At 42.3% G+C, this 23,871-nt stretch overlaps 1 protein-coding gene across 5 annotated transcripts in view; it reads right to left on the bottom strand.

The window, feature by feature from the left end:
• The window catches only part of LOC110500003 (liprin-beta-1), a 33,948-nt gene extending 14,863 nt beyond the window's left edge, over window positions 1–19,085 (bottom strand). For 2 of the 5 annotated variants that reach the window (XM_036957288.1, XM_036957289.1), the window contains exons 1-2: window positions 17,809–17,973; window positions 3,107–3,191 (exon numbers count right to left, since the gene is read on the bottom strand). In XM_036957288.1, the coding sequence (XP_036813183.1) occupies window positions 3,107–3,170 (64 nt within the window). In that variant the 5' untranslated portion in view covers window positions 3,171–3,191; window positions 17,809–17,973. Of the gene's footprint in view, window positions 1–3,106; window positions 3,192–17,808; window positions 17,975–19,066 lie in introns of those variants that run through there. The other 3 variants (XM_036957287.1, XM_036957286.1, XM_036957290.1) reach the window with 3 other exon arrangements.
• Between the last annotated feature and the right edge of the window lie 4,786 nt (window positions 19,086–23,871).

Raw genomic sequence — 23,871 nt, 5'->3', positions numbered from 1 at the left:
AAGGCAAAGGGTGGTTGACAGCTTTGTACACTCGACACACTTGCCATTCTCTCAACCAGCTTCGTGAGGTAGTCACCTGGAATGCATTTCAACAGGTGTGCCTTGTTAAAAAGACAATTTGTGGAATTTCTTTCCTTCTTAATGCATTTGAGCCAAATCAGTGTTGCGACAAGGTAGGGGTGGTATACAGAAGATGGCCCTATTTGGTAAAATACCATGTCCAAATTATGGCATGAACAGATCAAATAAGCAAAACAGAAAACAGTCCATGATTAATTTAAGATTCTTCAAGTGCAGTCGCAGAAACTGGCTCTCATGAGGACCGCCACATGAAAGGAAGACCCAAAGTTAACCTCTGCAGCAGAGAATAAGTTCATTAGAGTTAGCAGCCAAATAAATGCTTCAGAGTTCAAGTAACAGACACATCAACGTCAACTGTTCAGAGACCGCGTGAAATCAGGCCCTCATGGTCAAATTGCTGCAAAGAAACCATTACTAAAGGACACCAATAAGAAGTGACTTGCTTGGGCCAAGAAACACAAGCAATGGTCATTAGACCGGTGGAAATCTGTCCTTTGGTCTGAGGAGATCAAATTTGAGATTTTTGGTTCCAAACGCCGTGCCTTTGAGACGCAGTGTAGGTGAATGGATGATCTCCGCATGTGTGGTTCCCACCGTGAAGCATGGAGGTGGTCATGTGATGTTGCTTTGCTGGTGACACTGATTTATTTAGAATTCAAGGCACACTTAACCTGCATGGCTATCACAGCATTCTGCAACGATACACCATCCCATCTGGTTTGTGCTTAGGTGGAACTATCATTTGTTTCTCAACAGGACAACGACCCAACACACCTCCAGGCTGTGTAAGGGCTATTTGACCAAGAAGGAGAGGTGCTGTATCAGATCTGCCTCCACAATCACCCGACCTCAACCCAATTGTGGTGGGATGGGTTGGACCACAGAGTGAAGGAAAAGCAGCCAACAAGTGCTCAGCATATGTGGAAACACCTTGAAGACTGTTGGATAAATCATTCCAGGTGAAGCGGTTGCGAAAATGCCAAGCGAGTGCAAAGCTGTCATCAAGGCAAAGGGTGGCTACTTTTAAGAATCTAAAATAACACTTTTTGGTTCCTGATTCCATATGTTATTTCATAGTTGTGATGGCTTCACTATTATTCTACAATGTAGAAAATAGTGAAAATAAAGAACAACCCTTGAATGAGTAGGTGTGTCCACACTTGACTGGTACATCTATAGTTTTAGCCCTGTGGTTGGAAGTGTGAGCCTCGCCCATCCTCTCCTAATTCCCTTCAACTAGGAGGATGAAAGACAATATCACCACGTGGGATGTCATTGACCCATGTGATGCGCTGCAGAAGTGGATTTCTGAATGTGTCCTGAAAAATCACATACCACACATTTTAAAAGCAAAGAATAACAGATTAGATTTTTTTTTTTTTGTGCAAGAGGCCTGAGCAGAAGCTTGTGTGTTGGACTTGGAAAAACCACGTTTCCAGTGTGTACTATAATCTGTCAACCTTCATAGAAATGTAGAAGAGAAAAATAAAGAGAGGGATAAATAAATATACAAGTCTTCCCTAAAAAGGCAGCCAGGGACAGAGTGACCGCAGTGGGTTCTGTGGTAACAGGGGCTAGAGGATGTCATGTGATCAGCCATCCCTCTTGGAAAGGTCAATTCTAAAAAATATACAAGTCAGTGGAAAAGCCTGGGCTCTTAAAGCTGTCCCCTCTGCTCATCTACCATCAAAAAAATAATAGGTCCAAAACTTCCCTCTGGTGTCTGACTGACCATTTCTATTGCTTTGGTGCAATTGTCACTCAGAATGTGGTACATTTTCACAGCTCTTAGTACAAAACTCAAAACAGACTCAAAAAGGCAGTTCAAAACTAAACATATTTTCAATTGACTAAGTACAACACACAAGATCATAGACACTTGTGTCTAATCTAAAAATACATGTTTCATATTGCAATTCATGTTTATTTAACTAGGCAAGTCAGTTAAGAACAAATTCTTATTTACAATGACGGCCTACAACGGCCAAATGACGCTGGGACAATTGTGCTCCGCATAAAAAGGACACTCGATCACAGCCGGTTGTGATACAGCCTGGATTCGAACAAGGGTGTCTGTAGTGACGCCTCCTGCACTGAGATGCAGTGCCTTAGACCACTGCGCCACTCAGGGGCCCATGTTCATATAAAGTTATTGCCTTTCACAACACAATGTTCACATTACTTTTGATATGATTCTCTTCGGTTAAAATACATTTTAGAATAACTTAATCTGACTGTTCTTAATTGAAGTTGGGTGAAGCTATAGATTTTACATGGTTTGTCAACTACAGAATGTATGTAACAAATTAACGTGTATTGGTTGCATACACAGATTAGAAATGTTACAGCAGGTGCAGTGAAATGCTTGTATTCTAGCTCCTACAGTGCAGTAACAATATGCAAATATTTCATAAAGTCCAAAACAAAAAATGCATCCCTTATACAGTAAACCTGTATCCAAAATTAAGTTGCTGGGGTCACACTGCTCTACAAAAACTGCATTGGCCAATACAGTACTGTAATATGCCATTTACATAGCAGACACTTAAACAAAGTGACTACAGTCCATATATTTTTGTATGTGACCCAAGTGGGAATCAAAACCCACAACTCGTGTTGCTAGTGCCATGAACTGAGCCACGTACATGACCACTACAATAAATACATACATAACTGTAAAATACAATACAGATGGAAGACGTAGGATTGCCATCCCAACAGGCGTGCCACCCTCCCTTCAGGCCATGGATGAGGCATGCAATGCCTGCAAATCATATTAGCAGTAGGCCTTGAATAATAATTTGTTTCCATCACTGCTGAAACAATGGAACGTCTTGCTTTCTCATATTGGAGGACTGCACTGGGAAACATCCCAGACCAGTACCTCAGTCATATCCTAAGAGCAGCAGCATGGGAACCCTAGTCCAGAGGATAGATATCAGGGTCTTATTTAAGAGGCATTTATGTACATATTTGAGGGGGATCCGCCCCACAGTTCAGAATGTGAGTGAGTTTTGCGCGTTACCTGCTATGATCCCATCCATTTGCTCCAAGGCGGCAGCCAACATCTCGCTGGCGTCGGACATCATCTTCACCCCCCCACTGTGGATCTGAAAAGAAAACAGAAGTGTCAAGTAAAGACCAATGACAAACTGAACAGCCATTGCCCAGAAGACGACAGCACAAGTTAGACGATGTGCTTGTAAAAATCGGTCTGAAAATGGCATTTCAATGGCTTTTAAAACTTGAGCAGTAAATTACATGAACCCCATGGGTAGTTCAAGTCTACACATTTCACACAGACAGAACTAAAGTGGACAGAGACCACCCAAGAGTCAGGACCCCCCTACATTACAACACTAGCAGATTTTACAACTTTAGTGATGATTACAGTAATATTTGATGAAAGGCGTTTCTATGCACCTTAATTTGTAAGCCACTTCCTGGTAGTAAGGATAATGTTCTAGCCTACAGTTAGTTGTAGAATGACACTGCAAATAAGATGTAGGATTTTCTCCCTCCATGTGAATGGGACATTAGGGAATTCCCATGTCTTGTGTGATCAAGTGTAATTACAATGCACATGTCCGGTATTTGTTGTTAGGGGCATAATTGTGTCCCTGGTACATTTCAAATCAAATCAAATGTTATTTGTCACATACACATGGTTAGCAGATGTTAATGTGAGTGTAGCGAAATGCTTGTGCTTCTAGTTCCGACAATGCAGTAATAACCAACGAGTAATCTAGCTAACAATTCCAAAACTACTACCTCATACACACAAGTGTAAAGGGATAAAGAATATGTACATAAAGATATATGAATGAGTGATGGTACAGAGCGGCATAGGCAAGATGCAGTAGATGGTATCGAGTACAGTATATACATATGAGATGAGTATGTAAACAAAGTGGCATAGTTTAAAGTGGCTAGTGATACATGTATTACATAAAGATGCAGTAGATGATAGAGAGTACAATATATACGTATACATATGAGATAAATAATGTAGGGTATGTAAACATTATATTAAGTAGCATTGTTTAAAGTGGCTAGTGATATATTTTACATCAATTCCCATCATTAAAGTGGCTGGAGTTGAGTCAGTGTGTTGGCAGCAGCCACTCAATGTTAGTGGTGGCTTTTTAACAGTGATGGCCTTGAGATAGAAGCTGTTTTTCAGTCTCTCGGTCCCAGTTTTGATGCACCTGTACTGACCTCGCCTTCTGGATGATAGCGGGGTGGACAGGCAGTGACTCGGGTGGTTGTTGTCCTTGATGATCTTTAGGGCCTTCCTGTGACATCGGGTGGTGTAGATGTCCTGGAGGGCAGGTAGTTTGCCCCGGGTGATGCGTTGTGCAGACCTCACTACCCTCTGGAGAGCCTTACGGTTGTGGGTGGAGCAGTTGCCGTACCAGGCGGTGATACAGCCCGACAGGATGCTCTCGATTGTGCATCTGTAGAAGTTTGTGAGTGCTTTGAAGAGACGCTGCTGCGCCTTCTTCACGATGCTGTCTCTGTGGGTGGACCAATTCAGTTTGTCTGTGATGTGTACACCGAGGAACTTAAAACTTACTACCCTCTCCACTACTGTTCCATCGATGTGGCTAGGGGAGTGTTCCCTCTGCTGTTTCCTGAAGTCCACAATCTCCTTCGTTTTGTTGAGTGTGAGGTTATTTTCCTGACACCACACTCCGAGGGCCCTCACCAACTCCCTGTAGGCCGTCTCGTCGTTGTTGGTAATCAAGCCTACCACTGTTGTGTTGTCCGCAAACTTGATGATTGAGTTGGAGGCGTGGAGGTGATATGGTCCTTGACTAGTCTCTCAAAGCACTTCATGATGACAGAAATGAGTGCTACGGGGCGGTAGTCGTTTAGCTCAGTTACCTTAGCTTTCTTGGGAACAGGAACAATGGTGGCCCTCTTGAAGCATGTGGGAACAGCAGACTGTGATAGGGATTGATTGAATATGTCCGTAAACACACCAGCCAGCTGGTCTGCGCATGCTCTGAGGGCACGGCTGGGGATGCCATCTGGGCCTGCAGCCTTGCGAGGGTTAACACGTTTAAATGTTTTACTCACCTCGGCTGCAGTGAAGGAGAGTCCGCATGTTTGGATGAATATGAAATCATATTCCTCTTTTTTTAAACAATATATTTTATTTTATTTTTATTTTACCTTTATTTAACCAGGTAGGCAAGTTGAGAACAAGTTCTCATTTACAATTGCGACCTGGCCAAGATAAAGCAAAGCAGTTCGACAGATACGACACAGAGTTACACATGGAGTAAAACAAACATACAGTCAATAATACAGTATAAACAAGTCTATATACAATGTGAGCAAATGAGGTGAGAAGGGAGGTAAAGGCAAAAAAGGTAATGGTGGCAAGGTAAATACAATATAGCAAGTAAAACACTGGAATGGTAGTTTTGCAATTGAAGAATGTGCAAAGTAGAAATAAAAATAATGGGGTGCAAAGGAGCAAAATAAATAAATCAATTAAATACAGTTGGGAAAGAGGTAGTTGTTTGGGCTAATTATAGCCCACCTATGTACAGGTGCAGTAATCTGTGAGCTGCTCTGACAGTTGGTGCTTAAAGCTAGTGAGGGAGATAAGTGTTTCCAGTTTCAGAGATTTTTGTAGTTCGTTCCAGTCATTGGCAGCAGAGAACTGGAAAGAGAGGCGGCCAAAGAAATAATTGGTTTTGGGGGTGACTAGAGAGATATACCTGCTGGACCGTGTGCTACAGGTGGGAGATGCTATGGTGACCAGCGAGCTGAGATAAGGGGGGACTTTACCTAGCAGGGTCTTGTAGATGACATGGAGTCAGTGGGTTTGGCGAGGGCCAGCCAACGAGAGCGTACAGGTCGCAATGGTGGGTAGTATATGGGGCTTTGGTGACAAAACGGATTGCACTGTGATAGACTGCATCCAATTTGTTGAGTAGGGTATTGGAGGCTATTTTGTAAATGACATCGCCAAAGTCGAGGATTGGTAGGATGGTCAGTTTTACAAGGGTATGTTTGGCAGCATGAGTGAAGGATGCTTTGTTGCGAAATAGGAAGCCAATTCTAGATTTAACTTTGGATTGGAGATGTTTGATATGGGTCTGGAAGGAGAGTTTACAGTCTAACCAGACACCTAAGTATTTGTAGTTGTCCACGTATTCTAAGTCAGAGCCGTCCAGAGTAGTGATGTTGGACAGGCGGGTAGGTTATAAGGTTTCTAAAGAAAATATTATCTATCATGAAGATTCACGGTTGTATGATGACATTGACTGTTGTATTTCTCCCCCGATGCATTGGCTGAATCAAATGCGTCTCAGCCGCCTACTCCTACCTCAGAGTCAGAGTCAACAGGTACTCCTACATGTATTCTCCTATACTGTAAATCTGGTGCCTCACAACTTCCCCATTGATGACTGCATTTAGTACCGACCTCAGCAATTAACTTTAATAATGGGGTCACGACTTAAGCCTATGACTGGGTGTTTACTTGGAAATTATTTAGGGCCTATTGGGCGTTTCCATGGAGCATGTGTGGGGCAACTGGGCCACCTAATGAAAAGAGAGGATAAGGTGATTGTAAACTGCCAGACAGTTACCCAACATTTGCATATGGAGATTTCCAATGTAGGAAACCAGAAAGGAAACTAGGACCATGGTATTGCGAGTGAAGTGAACTGTAAGTGACCACAACATGCAAGTCAAAAACAAAGAGGAGCTTTCAGAGGCAAAACCATAACAGTGATTTCTCACCCCGGCAAAGATTCCCTGAGCAGTCATGGGGATTGAGAGTTGGCTCTTATCTGGAATAATGGTCCCATTCTACCAGGGATCTCTCCCCACAGCATGTTGGCTTGGCTGGAAATCTAAGCTTCAATAACAAAGCATCACTCCCAGCCTCCTGACCCAACATGCACCTCATTCACCTAAATGGACCAGACAACTTCACTTTCATGGTAGGTCTAATGTTATATTACATATTGAATTCACAAAAACAAATGTACAATCTAAAAGAGAAATGTAAAATAGCCTGAGAGGATATGAAATAATCACGACGCAAAGTCAATTGAATTGGAGGGTAATGAGAGAGAGCCCTCTCCTTGTCCAGGGAAGCATAACTCAGGGTAGGAGAGGGGGGCTAAAAGAGCCAAATTAAATAATTGGCCTTTATTAGAGACGGGGAGAGGGAGCCGTCACATTCAGTCACCCACTTCCATCATGGGCCCTTTAGGCTACATGGGTAATATTCCCTTCAAAATAGGCTTACATTGCTATACAGTTGCACTACTCAATAAACAATGATGAATTGTACCAGCAATGGCAGGGCAACTGAAGAGGGAGTTGCGCACACAGAAACATTTTCCAGCAGAAAACAATTCGTTTTATAAAGCTGCCCACACAATTGTCTTGGATGGTTCACACCCTTTTAAAAAAAACAAAGCAGAATCATTGTTCACTGGACATGCCAACTGATAACTGAAATAATCTGAATGATGTTATCGTCAAGATTAATTATTTGCTGACTTTTTCGGCTGAAAAATACTGCACCAAACACCTTAGATGTAAAATTAAGATCTTAGAACTAGAACTAAGATCTCTTCGGCAAAAAGAGATGACAGATTTCTTTAGTTGTCTAAAATTAATTCGGACTATTTCGAGGAAGTGTATATTGGCTACGGCATCTCAAGCTGGACAAACAGTACTATTGCCGCTTTTTCTTATAAGAGCGCATGTGAGCACACTCGTTCGGTTAGCCGAGTTTGGCTAGGCGACTGCCGAAACGAAACATGCTGACGCCTTTAGTACCATTGCTTTTTCCTCCCAAGGCATTTCCTTCTGACGGAGAGCCATCCCACTCTCACTCCAGGGAGGGGGGAAGCTTTATTTGGTCAGCCGTTTGTCTCACCCCAAGAGGGACACCCAAAACGTGGACATGTTTCTAACTGGAACAGCAGTTTTAAGAATTCAAACATGAACGTTCCCTCTCTGGGATAGTAAAATGAAACTAATAAGGAGCATAAAGAAAGGGTAAATGCACTCAAAGCAGGCAAGCTCTAGTTCCTTTAACATAGTAATTCAGTAGGTCGAATGCTTCTGAGACAGGATTTGGCACAAACGTTTCTATGCAAGATTAAATATCAGCAAAGTTGACAAGATATCATATAACTTCTTTAGCGTTCATCCTCTTTTACCCCTTCACCTTCTCTCAATCAGTCTCATAGCTTGAGGTCACAGTAAATTAAATGGTACATACTGGATTAGCAAATTAGTATTACTCCAGTCTCAAATTACATATTTAATAGGGAGAGACAACAGTTTGCATATGATGTAAATACATTAAAAGGGCAACTGCACATTCATATTTTGCCTCGTTTTGAAGATTGCTTATAAAAATGTTTGGGGCCATGACTGAAGCACAACCAGAGTTGTCTTGTGGGTGTGGTTTGATGTGGGTGTGTTATATTCACATATCGTACCCTGGTAGGTACTGTTTTTTGGTGCAGTGTGAACATGCCAAAGGCACGCAGACCCCTCAAAAGAGCCCCTGAAGGGAACCAAACAGACCATCTCCAAAAACAGCACACCTTTTCTCAACATCATCATCTCTTTTGTGGCACCAATGAGAGGGGTTATGGCAGGGGAAACAGTGTTGCAGTAGTTTAGTGTTTGGTACTGGAATAACAAGCAAACCTGACCTGTGGAGGTTTCCCTAAAAAGTGGACCTGGACCATGGAATCCAAGCAAACCGAGATGGACTCAGTTTGGTTCGCTTCAGGGGCTCTTTTGGGGGGGTCTGCGTGCACACGGAGTAAAAATAAAAATTGGCTGAAAGGGACCAAGTGTGAAAACACCCTTACTTTAACTAGGCAAGTCAGTTAAGAACAAATTCTTATTTACAACGACGGCCTACACCGGCCAAACCCTAACCAGGACGACACTGGGCCAATTGTGCTCCGCCCTATGACACCTACCTATGAGCTCCCACTCTTTCCATTTACTTTAACCAGGCATACTCACCCACTGAGCACCGACCGACACCGGACGTCCATGGACGTTGAAAAGTAGTTGATAGTCGGTCAGTCCACCCTGACCTTGATGTTAACGTCCACAGATGGACCGGACCAAATCTGAACCTATCATAGACATTTGTTTCACAAGTTTGGCTAGTACAGTGAGTACAGTAAAGTACAGTAGTATATTGTATTGAGCTGTATTGTACTCTACTGTGCTCTGCTATCCAAACATGTGAAACATGAGAAGGAAATTTACTCCCATAATCATGCATTTCCATTTAGGGAGGCACGATACATCAGCGAACATATCGGTAACGGACGATATTAGCTGAAAATGTCGGCATTGGCCCGATGTCTAGTTTAACACCGATGTGCAAAACCGATGTCAAAGCTGATGTGCATACCTATATAATGTACACTACACACTATCGTTCAGAAGTTCACTTAGAAAAGTCCTTGTTTTTGAAAGAAAAGCACATTTTTGTCCAATAAAATAAATTCAACATTTATCAGAAATACAGTGTAATTGTTAATGTTGTAAATGACTATTATAGCTGGAAACGGCTGATTTTGCAATATCTACATGGGCGTACAGAGGCCCATTATCCGCAACCATCACTCCTGTGTTCCAATGGCACGTTGTGTTAGCTAATCCAAGTTTATCATTTTAAAAGGATAATTGATTAAAACATTTCAAAAGGGTTATGTTAGCACAGCTGAAAACTGTTGTGCTGATTAAAGAAGCAATACAACTGGAGCATGAGCATTTGTGGGTTCGATTACTCAAAATGGCCAGAAACAAAGACCTTTCTTTTGAAACAGGTCAGTCTATTCTTGTTCTGAGAAATGAAGGCCATTCCATGCGAGAAATTGCCAAGAAACTGAAGATCTCGTACAACGCTGTGTACTACTCCCTTCACAGAACAGCGCAAACTGGCTCTAACCAGAATAGAAAGAGTGGGAGGCCCCAGTGCTCAACTAAGCAAGAGGACAAGTACATTAGAGTGTCTCGTTTGAGAAACAGACACCTCACAAGTGAAGAGTCCAGGTCCAGACGTCTCACAAGGAAGAGGTGACTCTGGGATGCTGGCCTTCTCAGACTGGCCCAAAAAAAGATGGGCAAAAGAACAAGACACTGGATAGAAGAACTCTGCCTAGAAGGCCAGCTTCCCGGAGTTGCCTCTTCACTGTTGACGTTGAGACTGGTGTTTTGCGGGTACTATTTAATGAAGCTGCCAGTTGAGGACTTGTGAGGAGTCTGTTTCTCAAACTAGACACTAATATACCAAGTGCGCTATTTTTCAGATGTTGCACTACCGGAGTTACACAGTAATAGCGTCACTGCTATTAGATTCACGACTGACATTTGGACCAGCGATATCAGCCCCATGAGCTTGCTGAGTCTGACACAGCACAGTGGGTTGTTGAGGATTTCGTACTGAGGAAAGTCGTATTGCATGCTCATTAATGTGCTCTATACAAGGCGGTGTCAGAGGAAGGCCCATAAAATTGTCAAGGCCTCCAGCCACCCTAGTCAGACTGTTCTCCCTGCTACCGCACGGAAAGCGGTACCGGAGCGCCAAATCCAGGTCCAAGAGGCTTCTTAACAGCTTCTACGCCCAAGCCATAAGACTCCTGAACAGCTAATCAAATGGCTATCCAGACTATTTGCATTTGCCCCCGCACAAAATGCTGCTGCTGCTACTACTCTCTGTTATCATCTATGCAAAGCCACTTTAACAACTCTACCTACATGTACATAATTACCTCGACACTGGTGCCCCACGCACATAGACTCTGTACCGGTGCCCCCTGTAAATAGCCCCGCTATTGTTATTTACTGCTGCTCTTAATTATTTGTAATTCTTATATCTCACATTTTTGGGGGATTTTCTTAACTGCATTGTTGGTTAAGGGCTTTTAAGTAAGCATTTCACTGTCAGATCCCTGATCTGTACTACACGGAAATTAATGATGCACCTGTTGTATTCGGGCGCATGTGACAAATAAAAATTGATGATGAAATCCTGGTTGAGAATGAAACGACTGAACAAAATAATAACAAAACAGCACAGCAAGTAAGAGAAATAGGTTTTGATATTTTTTTTTACTGGTAATGGGGACATCCGTAAATGCTAACAAAATAACTGTGTGTAAAACCTTTATTTAACTAGGCAAGTCAGGTAAGAACAAATTATTATTTACAATCACGGCCTACCCCGGCCAAAACTGGACGACGCTGGGTCAATTGTGCGCTGCCCTATGGGACTCCCAATCACGGCCGGATGTGATACAGCATGGATTCGAACCAGGGACTGACTGTAGTGACGCCTCTTGCACTGAGACGCAGTGCCTTAGACCACTGCGTCCATGTGTGTGTGTTAATTATTTAACTGTACTAGAATGCTTAAAAGGCTGCAAAAATGTTTCTTATCAGTTTGCTATTGTTTTTTTGGCAAGGAAAATATCAGATATCTTATCGGACAAAAATGTCATCGGTGCATCACTCATTTCCGTGTAGTACAGATCAGGGACCCATGATGTAATTTCGTTACTCGGTGTATATCCACTTCACTTACTATAGATCAATAACCAAGAGAGATTTTTTTCAATGTGCCATGTCATACGTGCAGAATGAGTAGGGTGTCAGCTATCTTTGAATATTCATGGAGCATTTATTTAACAGCGTTTTAGGAGAACGTGATTGCAGAAAAACCTGAAGGAGATTTGACCATAATTCCATTACCAAAGTTTGCATCTGCACAGTTCCTCCACTAAATTCATTTTTGTAAATATTTCTGTAGAAGTTGTTAAAAGTAGTCCTTGGGCATAGTGTTGTATGGTTTGTTAAACTTTGAAATCAATGTTTTTTGTTTGGCATACATTTTAAAAGTAAAGAAACGGAACCAAAGCTCGATTCTGTTACCATGGAATCGCTTTAAAGTACAAGCTACACGCTGTTTATCAGTGCCCGAAATCACTCGCTAGCTAAGTTCCAACTCTGTGTGTGTCAATGACGCTATGTAACAGGTAGTAGCTAGCAGGTACAGTGAGCCACATTCAGCTTATCAAGTCACTGGCAAGGTGTGCTTCGGTGCGTCTAGTTTTTTTTACACCTTTCTCAACATCTATTACCAGAATGTGTCTGTCTGGCAGCATTTCATAGGGAATCATGTTACAAAACAGGTTACAGGGGGGATACAAGATGCTCACCGATGGGTTTTGGAATATTGATAACACTCTGTCAGTCTCAATTCTCATTTTGCCCCAAAAAGAGGCAGACTCAAATGATTGACACCAAACTATCAGCAAGTGGCCACTCCATAAAGGGCTTAGGGCCAAGGGTTATTTTAACATAATGTGTGGTCTTATGTAAACCAGTCTGAGGCGCTGTGTAATGGGCAGGTCTCTCTCACTGTCTGGAGGTTCTGGTTGCTATGATTGGATAGAGCGTGGGCAGCTGATGGAGTGCAATCAGTACAGCTGCTTCTCTCGTGTTAGTGGGCATGATGATTGTAATCCATACCCAACCACCCCAGTAAGTCGTGACAAACTTACAAAACTCAGTTTTGGATGAGACTGACTTAAATGGCGAAAATGATCCTGTAGTCAATTTTGACACTAGAATTGATGTTCCTGACTCCGATACTAATGTCACATATCTGGTTTTAAACAGCCTAAGTTGGTTCTAAGGGGCAGTTTACATTTAAATAATAGCAAGAGAACATGGTCTTTATCTAATATTAAAATCAGGACCTAATGAAATCAACTGAAGCATACCTTTTGAAAGTAGAGCGCCATGGACACAATGGAAAAACAAGTACAATTGTAATGCGTGTCTTTGTCTTTGCTAAAACGGGTAGTGGGAATTAACACCACACAGCCCATCTACTCACAATGACTCACTGAACCAGTAAAGTACCACTTTATGGTGAAGAGCAAAGAGTTTTCCATTTCTGTTATATCACTCAGTGGCTGGCAGATTCACCCAAAGCAAATTTTAAAACCACAGTCTCTACAGAAAAAGTTATCTATGCAGCCTTGTAAAGTACTGTCTGCCAGAAATGGCAACTCGTCAGCTCTAGGCTACACAGACAATTCTACTGTGGGTAAGGCATTGAAACTTTCATTCCAGAGCAGTTCAGTGCTCAGTATGAGGTGTCAGTTCAGTAACTGACACTGGCATCTCTGTGACCTGTATGACCAGCCCTCCCCCTGGATTCCTTCAAACCTCTTCCAGATGTGCTCTGCCACACACAACCAGTTACAAGTTTGGACACACCTCCTCATTCAAGGGTGTTCTTTATTTTTGTACTATTTTCTACACTGCAGAATAATAGTGAAGACATCAAACCTATGGGGGGGGGGGGGGGGGGGGGGATAAAACAGTGTTGGGCAAATCAATATATATTTTTTATATTGGAGATTCTTCAAAGTAGCCATCCTTTGCCTTGACAGCTTTGTACACTCTAGGCATTCTGTCAACCAGCTTCATCTGGAATTCTTTTCAACAGTCTTGAAGGTGTTCCCACATATGCTGAGCACTTTTTGGCTGCTTTTCCTTCACTCTGCGGTCCAACTCATCCCAAACCATCTCAATTGAGATGTATTGTTTTGTGTTTGGTATACATTTTAAAGTGAAACATCTGATTTTCAGCGTAATTCCATTACCATGGAGTTTTCCCTAATATAATCTAACTTACTCACGGATAACAACCAATCCACTACACATTGTGTGCCAACCCCTCTGAACAACCAGCGGGTTCTTCTTTTTCAAAGCTTCCATGTCATCAGACAAAACAAAGGTCTACCACTAGAAAAAAATACATTTAAATCTCCTAGTACGGTCTCATTGTTGAATGTGTGCATTGTAAGCGAGAGCTAACCCATGTGGCTCAGGTTTGCCTTTGAAATCATTAGGTAGACATTCTTTTGGTTTATTTACATAGTTTGACATCAACCAGATGTAGAGATATGGAGGGGGAGGTGCGACTCTTACGAAAAGAAAAACACACCGCCTGGCCCATTGACGAGCCTCTCTCTCCCTCACACACACACACACTAATAGCTACGTAGCTATAGAGTTCCAGCTGTGCCACAGATGTGTCCTTCAGAACTAAACTGACCTATGCACTTGTCTCCCCTTCAGCTGGTAAGCTGTTGTTTAACAGGGGGCTCAAAGTAGGGTAGAGAATTGAAATACCCCATATGGCACAATGTTTCAGTCATACAAATTATGAATGTCCTAACAGTAGTACTGGATGTTGGTTTGGCCATACAGCACCTAAATACACAACATCAGGCGCTTTCAGTCTTCAGTGCCAGGATGTAAAGCAAAACAAAAACATACAACTACACTAAACGTGCACCAATTCCTGAACAGCATCCAACTATTTCAAACCCCTTGGCTTGTTTGAATGCTTCTTTTCCTTAGATGTCTAATGGTCCTTTTGTCATGTCTGGAGTGAGGTCAGGTTGCAGTTGTAATAGTAGGCTGGGACTTCACCCCTGTGGTCGTGGTGGCCGCGGCTCTGTAGACATGGCACACAAACAGCTCTTTGTCCTGCTCAGAGTCACATGGAAAGCAAGGGATAGAGAACACAAGGTACAGCCGTTTTACGCATGTCCCGACTAAATTACAGCCAAAAACACACACTTGGGGGGAGCAACTACACAACGTCACAGGCAGGGCAGAGTACAGGGAGAAAATGCTGCGTTGGACATCTTACTACATGTCTGACTGGCCTTATTGTTCCCTTAGTTGTGGTGACTTGTAGGCCTCAAAGACCCCTTCCAAACAGACTGGTGTTATTATTCAACACACTGCAATTCTGAACAGAGCAATAACAAATACACATCATTCCAACTAATAGCCACGCTGAAGAAACTGAATGTCAGTTTAATTATGCATTTCCTATGTATGTCCTGGGGCTAGTCATCATTAGCTGTAGTTATGATGCGCATATGTTTGACTATCTGCCACTGTAGACTGAATATGGATTTTGAAGCAGGCGCTGAAAGCTTGGCATGGCTGAACACAAATAAGACAGACAATCATCTCTGAAGTTAGGCTAGGCTATATAGTGAACAAGGCTGCTGGCCAAAGCATCCCTGCACTCAGGATGACCTTCGCCATGTCCTGTTAGGAAGTCCTTCCTGTCACATGCTTGAGAAATGTCTTCCTTTCAGTCACACTGTCATTTTCCCAGCTACTACTCAGGGCTCTACGCTGACCTTTTTACAAGGAGCACACCAAGAAATGTAGGGGCACAATGAAAAATATTTGAGTTTTTAAAGCTTGAATCCTTAATTTCTCAAATAAAATGGTGGTGAATAAATGGTCGCACTGTTGAGCCCTGCTACTACTGGTATGTGACGCAAGCCAAAGATCTTGTCAAAGAGGTTTAGTGTGAACAGAAAGCACATTATTCCAGTCAGGAATTTAGGCTACTGTATATGCAAATGTGTATAAGAATTCAACAACAAATGGAATGAAAGAAACAAAGTTTTCACATTAAAATGTCAAGTACAAGGATCAGGTCTACTCCAGCAATGCCCCAAACTGCTTCACAACATTCTGAGTTTGACCAAGAGCCCAGGAGCTGTCCCACCACAGGAGTAGTCCTCCTGAAGTATGGATGGAGTGTAGGGAAAGGGAAATGTGTAGGGAAAGTAGGTCTGAATGGTGGAGAACGGCATCAGGACAAAATCTGGTAGAATGGGTGCAGCTGAAGGAAGGGTTTTTTAAGCTAGATGCTAGACATCTATTACGTCACATAGCTGGGTCTGTCAAATAACTCAGTTGAAAACTGGATGAAGGAGCTGTATGCTAAAATACTTTGCTCTCCACAACAAACTAGGACCAACCCACACTATATCAATGAACTTCACCTCTGCTGGAACTGATTCAACTCTGCCTGAGGGAGAAACAACTGACAGGACACACTGCCTAAGGAAAATAAATGTTTAAAAAAAAACATACCTGCACATAATGCTGAAATGAAAAACCTTTGCTTCAAAAGGACAGACACACAGTTGATTGTCTCCTTGCTATTAGGTTGGAGGGCACATTTGTCAACATAAAGCTGTCACTATAGCTCTTGGAAGTCTGGTCTTATGGCTGGACCTGGCTTGTACAACAACTTTCAGTTGGACTTGTGGTGAAGAATATGTTGTCTTGCAGCACTGATACAGATTTAAAACGATTATCCTTGCCTGATAATGTTGCAGTCATTGGATACACTACTGTATAATACATGCTATCCTTAGGACATTTGACCAAAAAAATAATACATATATAATCTAAAATACAGTAATTGGTCTGAGCGCAGCAGACTGAGCCAAAGTCTTTGTCTGAGAGTAAATCCTTTGTTATGCTTTCAGTCCCCCTACCCAATACACAGAGAGATAGCCAAGAGCCAGGACACAGACAATATCTCAGGAAGGAGCACTCTTTCCTGGACAACTTAAGACTACAGAGTAATACCAATAAAACTATGAGCCCTTAAATGTAAGGACACAATGAATGAATTTGACATGGGCTCTAGATAAACAATTCTTACTCGCCAAATGCAAATGACGTTGTTGAACTAACTTGTCCTTGTCTCCCACAATTGCAAGAATTAAGCCCCCCCTTTATGAATAGGTCTACAGTTAATGAAATTACCTGAACTGAAGGTAACGTTGACCTACCAGAGGTGTGCATTCCATATGCAGTGGTGGAAAAAAGTTCCCCAATTGTCATACTTGAGTAAAAGTAAAGATACCTTAATAGAAAATGACTCAACTAAAAGTGAAAGTCACCCAGTATAATCCTACTTAAGTCTAAAAGTATTTGGTTTTAAATATACTTAACAAGAGTACATGTAATTGCTAAAACATATACTTAAGTATCAAAAGTGAAAGTATAAATAATTTCATATTCCTTATTTTAAGCAAAACAGAGAGCACCGTTTTATTTACAGATAGCCAGAAGCACACTCAGACATCATTTACGAATGAAGCATGAGTTTAGTGAGTCTGCCACATCAGACGCAGTAGAGATGACCGGGAATGTTCTCTTGATAATTGTGTGAATTAGACCATTTTACTGTCCTGCTAAGCATTCAACATGTAACGAGTACTTTTGGGTGTCAGGGAAAATGGAATTAGTAAATAGTACATTATTTTCTTTAGGAATATAACGTTAGTGAAGTAAAAGTTATCGAAAATATAAATAGTTAAGTACAGATACTCCCCCAAAAAACTCCTTAAGTATTTTTTCTTAAGTACTTTACACCACTGACCATTGTGTAAAAACTTCAGTGGTATGCAACACTTTTTAATATTAGTGATGTTATTGCTCATTGCTACACTGTAACCATAATCACGAGTTGTGGTAAAGGTGAAAATGTATCAAACTGTTGCCCATTCATTGTTTTCATCAGCTTGCCAAAGCTTTTGCCGTCTCATCAACTGATTAACGTACTGACAGCTGTGCACAGCAGTATCGTAAATCACTTTCCAAGAAAGTTGGTCTCAAATCTTCTCCATTGTTTTTCAATTGAATAGAAAAACGACTGTTTTTGGCCATATATAATCCAATGGCGCAGACTAAATTTAACCCATACAAACCACACAATTGACGGTCAAAGTACAAAAAAACTGGTCCGTTATAACTGAAATACAAAATTTCATGTAAAAAAAAACGTTTTAAAAAACTTACCCAATTCAAAAAGAATAACTTCACAAGCGTCAACTTCTTGAAGGGCGACCTTAACGCTATTCCAAAAGTTCACTTTCCAGTGCTCTCTCGAGCCGTACGCAACACCTTTTGATAAAGCTTCATGGCGAATTCCCAACTTCCACAAGTTTGCCGTATATCCCACTGCGCATGCGCCAACCAAGGCCAATCACAGACTACTCCATAGTGTTGCAAAATTACTTTTGGATTAAAAAATAATATTTAACCTTTATTTAACTAGGCAAGTCAGTAAAGAACAAATTCTTATTTACAATGACGACCTAGGAACAGTGGGAACTGCCTTGCCCAGGGGCAGACTATTGGTTTTTATTTTGTAGGGAATAAAATAACTAATGGAAAACTGACCATTATACATGAGCCAAATAACATCTATATGGGTGTAAATTATCTTATTCATGTGATTTATTTTATTAATATTAATCATTTTGAATACCATATCATACTGGTATTAATATTATTTTGTTGCTCCACAAAACTGTCTAGAAAACTGTTAGTTATCAGATTATGTCTGTCAGGTTTTTAAACAAAAACTGTACATTATGAGTGTTGCTCCTCATCTCTATCTTTGAGCAGCTATGATGTAGGACATAATTTCCTCCTTTTAGGTTCTGATAATGAGCATAATTTAGCTTGGTGAGCATTCTGCTGTAGGCTTCAGTAATCGGTACAATGAGTTGAGTTGGGAAATTATGGAAATTGGGTGCACTCTGAAAATAACAGTGGTCAACAGGCAAATTGACACCCGATTAAATACTAGTTTTATCAAAGGAGAAGATACTACTTGGAAGATACTACTGGGCTTCCGAGTGGCGTAGCGGTTTTAGGCACTGCATCTCAGTGCTAGAGGCGTCACTACAGACCCTGGTTTGATCCCGGGCTGTATCACAACCGGTAGTGATCGGGAGTCCCATAGGGCGGCGCACAATTGGCCCAGCGTCGTCCGGGTTAGGGGAGGGTTTAGCCGGGGTAGGTTGTCATTGTAAATAAGAATTTGTTCTTAACTGACTTGCCTAGTTAAATCATTATAAAATACAAACTAATAAACCAACAGCCAATTGAGCATACCTTTGCTTAGCGTACTAAACTCCACGGTGAAAGACATTCCTGACGACTCTACCAACAGAGTGGATCAGAGACCAGGCTTTGTGGGATCTAGCACCAACTACATCGATTCGCCCAAGGGCAATACTTCAAAACATTTACATTGTGAAACACCTACCGTGTACCTACGCTTGTCCTCTGTAGTTGCGTGCCTTTGTTTGCTGAAATCCAAATACAACCACCGAGTGAGTGTTTGCTCATTGCTGTTGCTCTAAAATGGCAACTACGTTATGTGCCATTTGAATCTCAACAAGGAAACTGTTGGTGATTGTATTTGGTTAACGTTTATTGAAAAGGTATGGGTTTCAGCAAAGGCACGCAACTACAGAGGACAAACATAGGTACACAGTAGGCATTTAGCAATTTACATTTTTTGACGTATCGATGTAGTCAAAGCTGAATTCCACAATGCCTGGACTCTGCTCTACTCCGTTGGTGGAGTAACCAGAAACTCCCTTCCCCACGGAGTGGAGTATAGTCCACTAACCTTTGCTGGGCATGAAATCAATTCTGACTGCCACTGCTGGAGTAAAGCTAAATGGCTCTCTCTAGTGGTTGTAACAGTCACAGTGCATAATTGATACGGTCAATATATCCAACATAGCCAGCAGCACTGCAAAAACAACACATTTCTGAAACAATAAATTCCTTGTGGCTATCACCTTGGCAACTGGGTGGATCCAGCAATTAATTTACTGTCGACTCGGTCGTTCACTTACTACATACACATCCTCATGGGAGATTCCATTAAGTCTGGAGGAATGTGAACATATTTTTGTTTATATCTCTTCCTGAAAATCATCACTTGAATGAACTTTCATTTTCCGGAGGAGGTTACAGTCACGGGTTAAATAGATAAAGGATTGAATTATAATAACAAAAGTAGGTACTGTAATTAAATCAGCTGCTGATATTCACTGGTATTAGACTTACATAAAATCAATTATATTTGGTCACATACACATATTTAGCAGATGCTATTGCGGTGTAGCGAAATGCTTGTCATTGTTGTTGTTTCAGATATGCATGGATTTAATTCTCTGTTTGCATAGTTTTGCACAAACCAGTGGATGCTCTGGAACAGGTAAGTGTTTGTTCGGGGGAAGAGCAAAAGCGTGCACATCCAGTAGCTATCTGAGAATGGCTGATATTGGAGCTATGATTGACAGAGCAGACAAAAGAACCAGCAGGTGGAGCTGGAGCAGGTCTTACAGCTTAGGGATAGACCTGTAAGGAAATGAGTCACCTGGTCTCGACTAAGATATGAAGAATATGCTATAACTACCTACAGTAATAATGGGCAGTTGATAATGGGACACATATGAATGTACTTGCTCTTTACAGGACTACATGGAATTACTATAAGTATGTCATTACAATTTTTTCTATCTCAATGATTGAACCACATTCAGCATGTCCTTATTATCTCTGAGAGCATTCGATTTTTTAATTTTTAATTTTATTTCACCTTTATATAACCAGGTAGGCCAGTTGAGAACAAGTTCTCATTTACAACTATGACCTGGCCAAGATAAAGCAAAGCAGTGCGACAAAAACAACACAGAGTTACACAAACAAGCGTACAGTCATTAACACAATAGAAAAATCTATGTACAGTGTGTGCAAATGTAGAAGAGTGGGGAGGTAAGTTAATAAATAGGCCATAGAGGCGAAATAATTACAATTTAGCATTAACACTAGAGTGATAGATGTGCACATGATGATGTGCAAGTAGAGATACTGGGGTGCAAAAGGGCAAGAAGATAAATAACAATATGGGGATGAGGTAGTTGGGTGTGCTATTTACAGATTGGCTGTGTATAGGTACAGTGATCGATCAGTAAGCTGCTCTGACAGCTGATACTTAAAGTTAGAGAGGGAGATATGAGACTCCAGCTTCAGGGATTTTTGCAATTCGTTCCAGTCATTGGCAGCAGAGAACTAGAAGGAAAGGTGGCCAAAGGAAGTGTTGGCTTTGGGGATGACCAGTGAAATATACCTGCTGGAGCGCTCGCTGTGGGTGGATGTTGCTATGGTGACCAGTGAGCTGAGATAAGGCGGTGCTTTACCTAGCAAAGACTGACAGATGACCTGGAGCCAGTGGGTTTGGCGACGAGTATGTAGCGAGGGCCAGCCGACTAGGGCATACAGGTCGCAGTGGTGTGTAGTATTTGGGTCTTTGGTGACAAAACGGATGGCACTGTGATAGACTGCATCCAATTTGTTGAGTAGAGTGTTGGAGGCTATTTTGTACATGACATCGCCGAAGTCGAGGATCGGTAGGGTGGTCAGTTTGACGTGGGTATGTTTGGCAGCATGAGTGAAGGATGCTTTGTTGCGAAATAGGAAGCCATTCAGCAAACTAGATGTAGTCTATCACAGTGCCATCCGTTTTGTCACCAAAGCCCCAAATACTACCCACCGCTGCGACCTGTATGCTCTAGTCGGCTGGCCCTCGCTACATACAAGGCGTCACCGATTAAAACACTATTTAGCGCAAACACCGCTAACTAGCTAGCCATTTCACATCCGTTACAGAAGGAACACTGATTGACAATACATTTCACATGCTGTTGTGCAAATGGAATAGACAACAGGTGGAAATTATAGGCAATTAGCAAGACACCCCCAATAAAGGAGTGGCTCTGCAGGTGGTGACCACAGACCACTTCTCAGTTCCTATGCTTCCTGGCTGATGTTTTGGTCACTTTTGAATGCTGGCGGTGCTTTCACTGTAGTGGTAGCATGAGACGGAGTCTACAACCCACACAAGTGGCTCAGGTAGTGCAGCTCATCCAGGATGGCACATCAATGCGAGCTGTGGCAAGAAGGTTTGCTGTGTCTGTCAGCGCCGTGTCCAGAGCATGGAGGCGCTACCAGGAGACAGGCCAGTACATCAGGAGACGTAGGAGGAGGCCGTAGGAGGGCAACAACCCAGCAGCAGGACCGCTACCTCCGTCCTTTGTGCAAGGAGGAGCAGGAGGAGCACTGCCAGAGCCCTGCAAAATGACCTCCAGCAGGCCACAAGTGTGCATGTCTGCTCAAACGGTCAGAAACAGACTCCATGAGGGTGGTATGAGGGCTCGACGTCCACAGGTGGGGGTTGTGCTAACATCTCAACACCGTGCAGGACGTTTGGCATTTGCTAGAGAACACCAAGATTGGCAAATTCACCACTGGCGCCCTGTGCTCTTCACAGATGAAAGCAGGTTCACACTGAGCACATGTGACAGATGTGACAGAGTCTGGAGGCGCCGTGGAGAACATTCTGCTGCCTGCAACATCCTCCAGCATGACTGGTTTGGCGGTGGGTCAGTCATGGTGTGGGGTGGCATTTCTTTGGGGGGCCGCACAGCCCTCCATGTGCCTGCCAGAGGGAGCCTGACTGCCATTAGGTACCGAGATGAGATCCTCAGACCCCTTGTGAGACCATATGCTGGTGTGGTTGGCCCTGGGTTCCTCCTAATGCAAGACAATGCTAGACCTCATGTGGCTGGAGTGTGTCAGCAGTTCCTGCAAGAGGAAGGCATTGATGCTATGGACTGGCCCGCCCGTTCCCCAGACCTGAATCCAATTGAGCACATCTGGGATATCATGTCTCGCTCCATCCACCAACGCCACGTTGCACCACAGACTGTCCAGGAGTTGGCGGATGCTTTAATCCAGGTCTGGGAGATGATCCCTCAGGAGACCATCCGCCACCTCATCAGGAGCATGCCCAGGCGTTGTAGGGAGGTCATACAGGCACGTGGAGGCCACACACACTACTGAGCCTCATTTTGACTTGTTTTAAGGACATTACATCAAAGTTGGATCAGCCTGTAGTGTGGTTTTCCACTTTAATTTTGAGTGTGACTCCAAATCCAGACCTCCATGGGTTGATACATTTGATTTCCATTGATAATTGTTGTGTGATTTTGTTGTCAGCACATTCAACTATGTAAAGAAAAAAGTATTTAATAAGAATATTTCATTCATTCAGATCTAGGATGTGTTATTTTAGTGTTCCCTTTATTTTTTTGAGCAGTGTACATACGAAATATATACGAAAAAAACAAGGGAAAACAATATTTAAGACACAAGACACAACACACTTCCGACTGATACGCCGTCTTGGAAACGTACTTTGCGTGAAGCAAACTAAGGTTTGTGTGCTCTGATTGCACAGTGCTAAGAGCAGCATGCAGCATTGAACTAGTTCTCACACAGTGCTCTAGCTTGACCCTTTATAATGTACAGTCTGTGGTTCTACCACACAGTGAATGAAAAAACATCTAGTGTCCATGTCCTCCCACAGCTGTGTATTATGTGACTCCTTGCCGTTTGCAGTGAGACACACTGTGAGCCACATTGGCTATTAGGTCAATGGACCACTTATAACAACAACAGGACATAATTACATGTTCTAGAACTTCACATCTTGCCCAAAAGGCAGCCATTATGCTGTTGCCATGCTAACATACCAGAGCCATTATACTCTCAAATAGACTTCACTCTTATGTGTTGCATCTCATGCCCATCCTCCAGAATCTCACCATCTGGCATACTGTATACCAACATGACCACTGTGTACTAGCAGTAAACATATGTTTTGAAATGCAGATATTCAGAAAATTGCTTCAACGGTCTGTTTAATTCCGAAATCCATATGGAATCCTGAGTATGGAGTCATTACGAGGGTACTCATCATGTGAACGTGCTTGGTGCTGTCTTTTTGACTGTAGCAATCACACTATGTAAATTAGCATTAGTTTGAAAGTACAGTTTGTGCTAGTACCTTGTGGATATTGCACAGTACGTTGTTGTTCATTCCTAATGAAAACCGTTTACCCCCCATATTTGTCTGTCCGTACAGTAGATGAATGTATCCTCCTGTATACATTGTATGTATGACGACTGTCTTTAAAGACCATGGCTATGGCA

This window comes from Oncorhynchus mykiss, chromosome 21, assembly GCF_013265735.2.
Source record: "Oncorhynchus mykiss isolate Arlee chromosome 21, USDA_OmykA_1.1, whole genome shotgun sequence".
NCBI lineage: Eukaryota > Metazoa > Chordata > Actinopteri > Salmoniformes > Salmonidae > Oncorhynchus > Oncorhynchus mykiss.
Note: the sequence above shows the minus strand (reverse complement) of the source record. Positions and strands in the feature narration are given on the sequence as shown.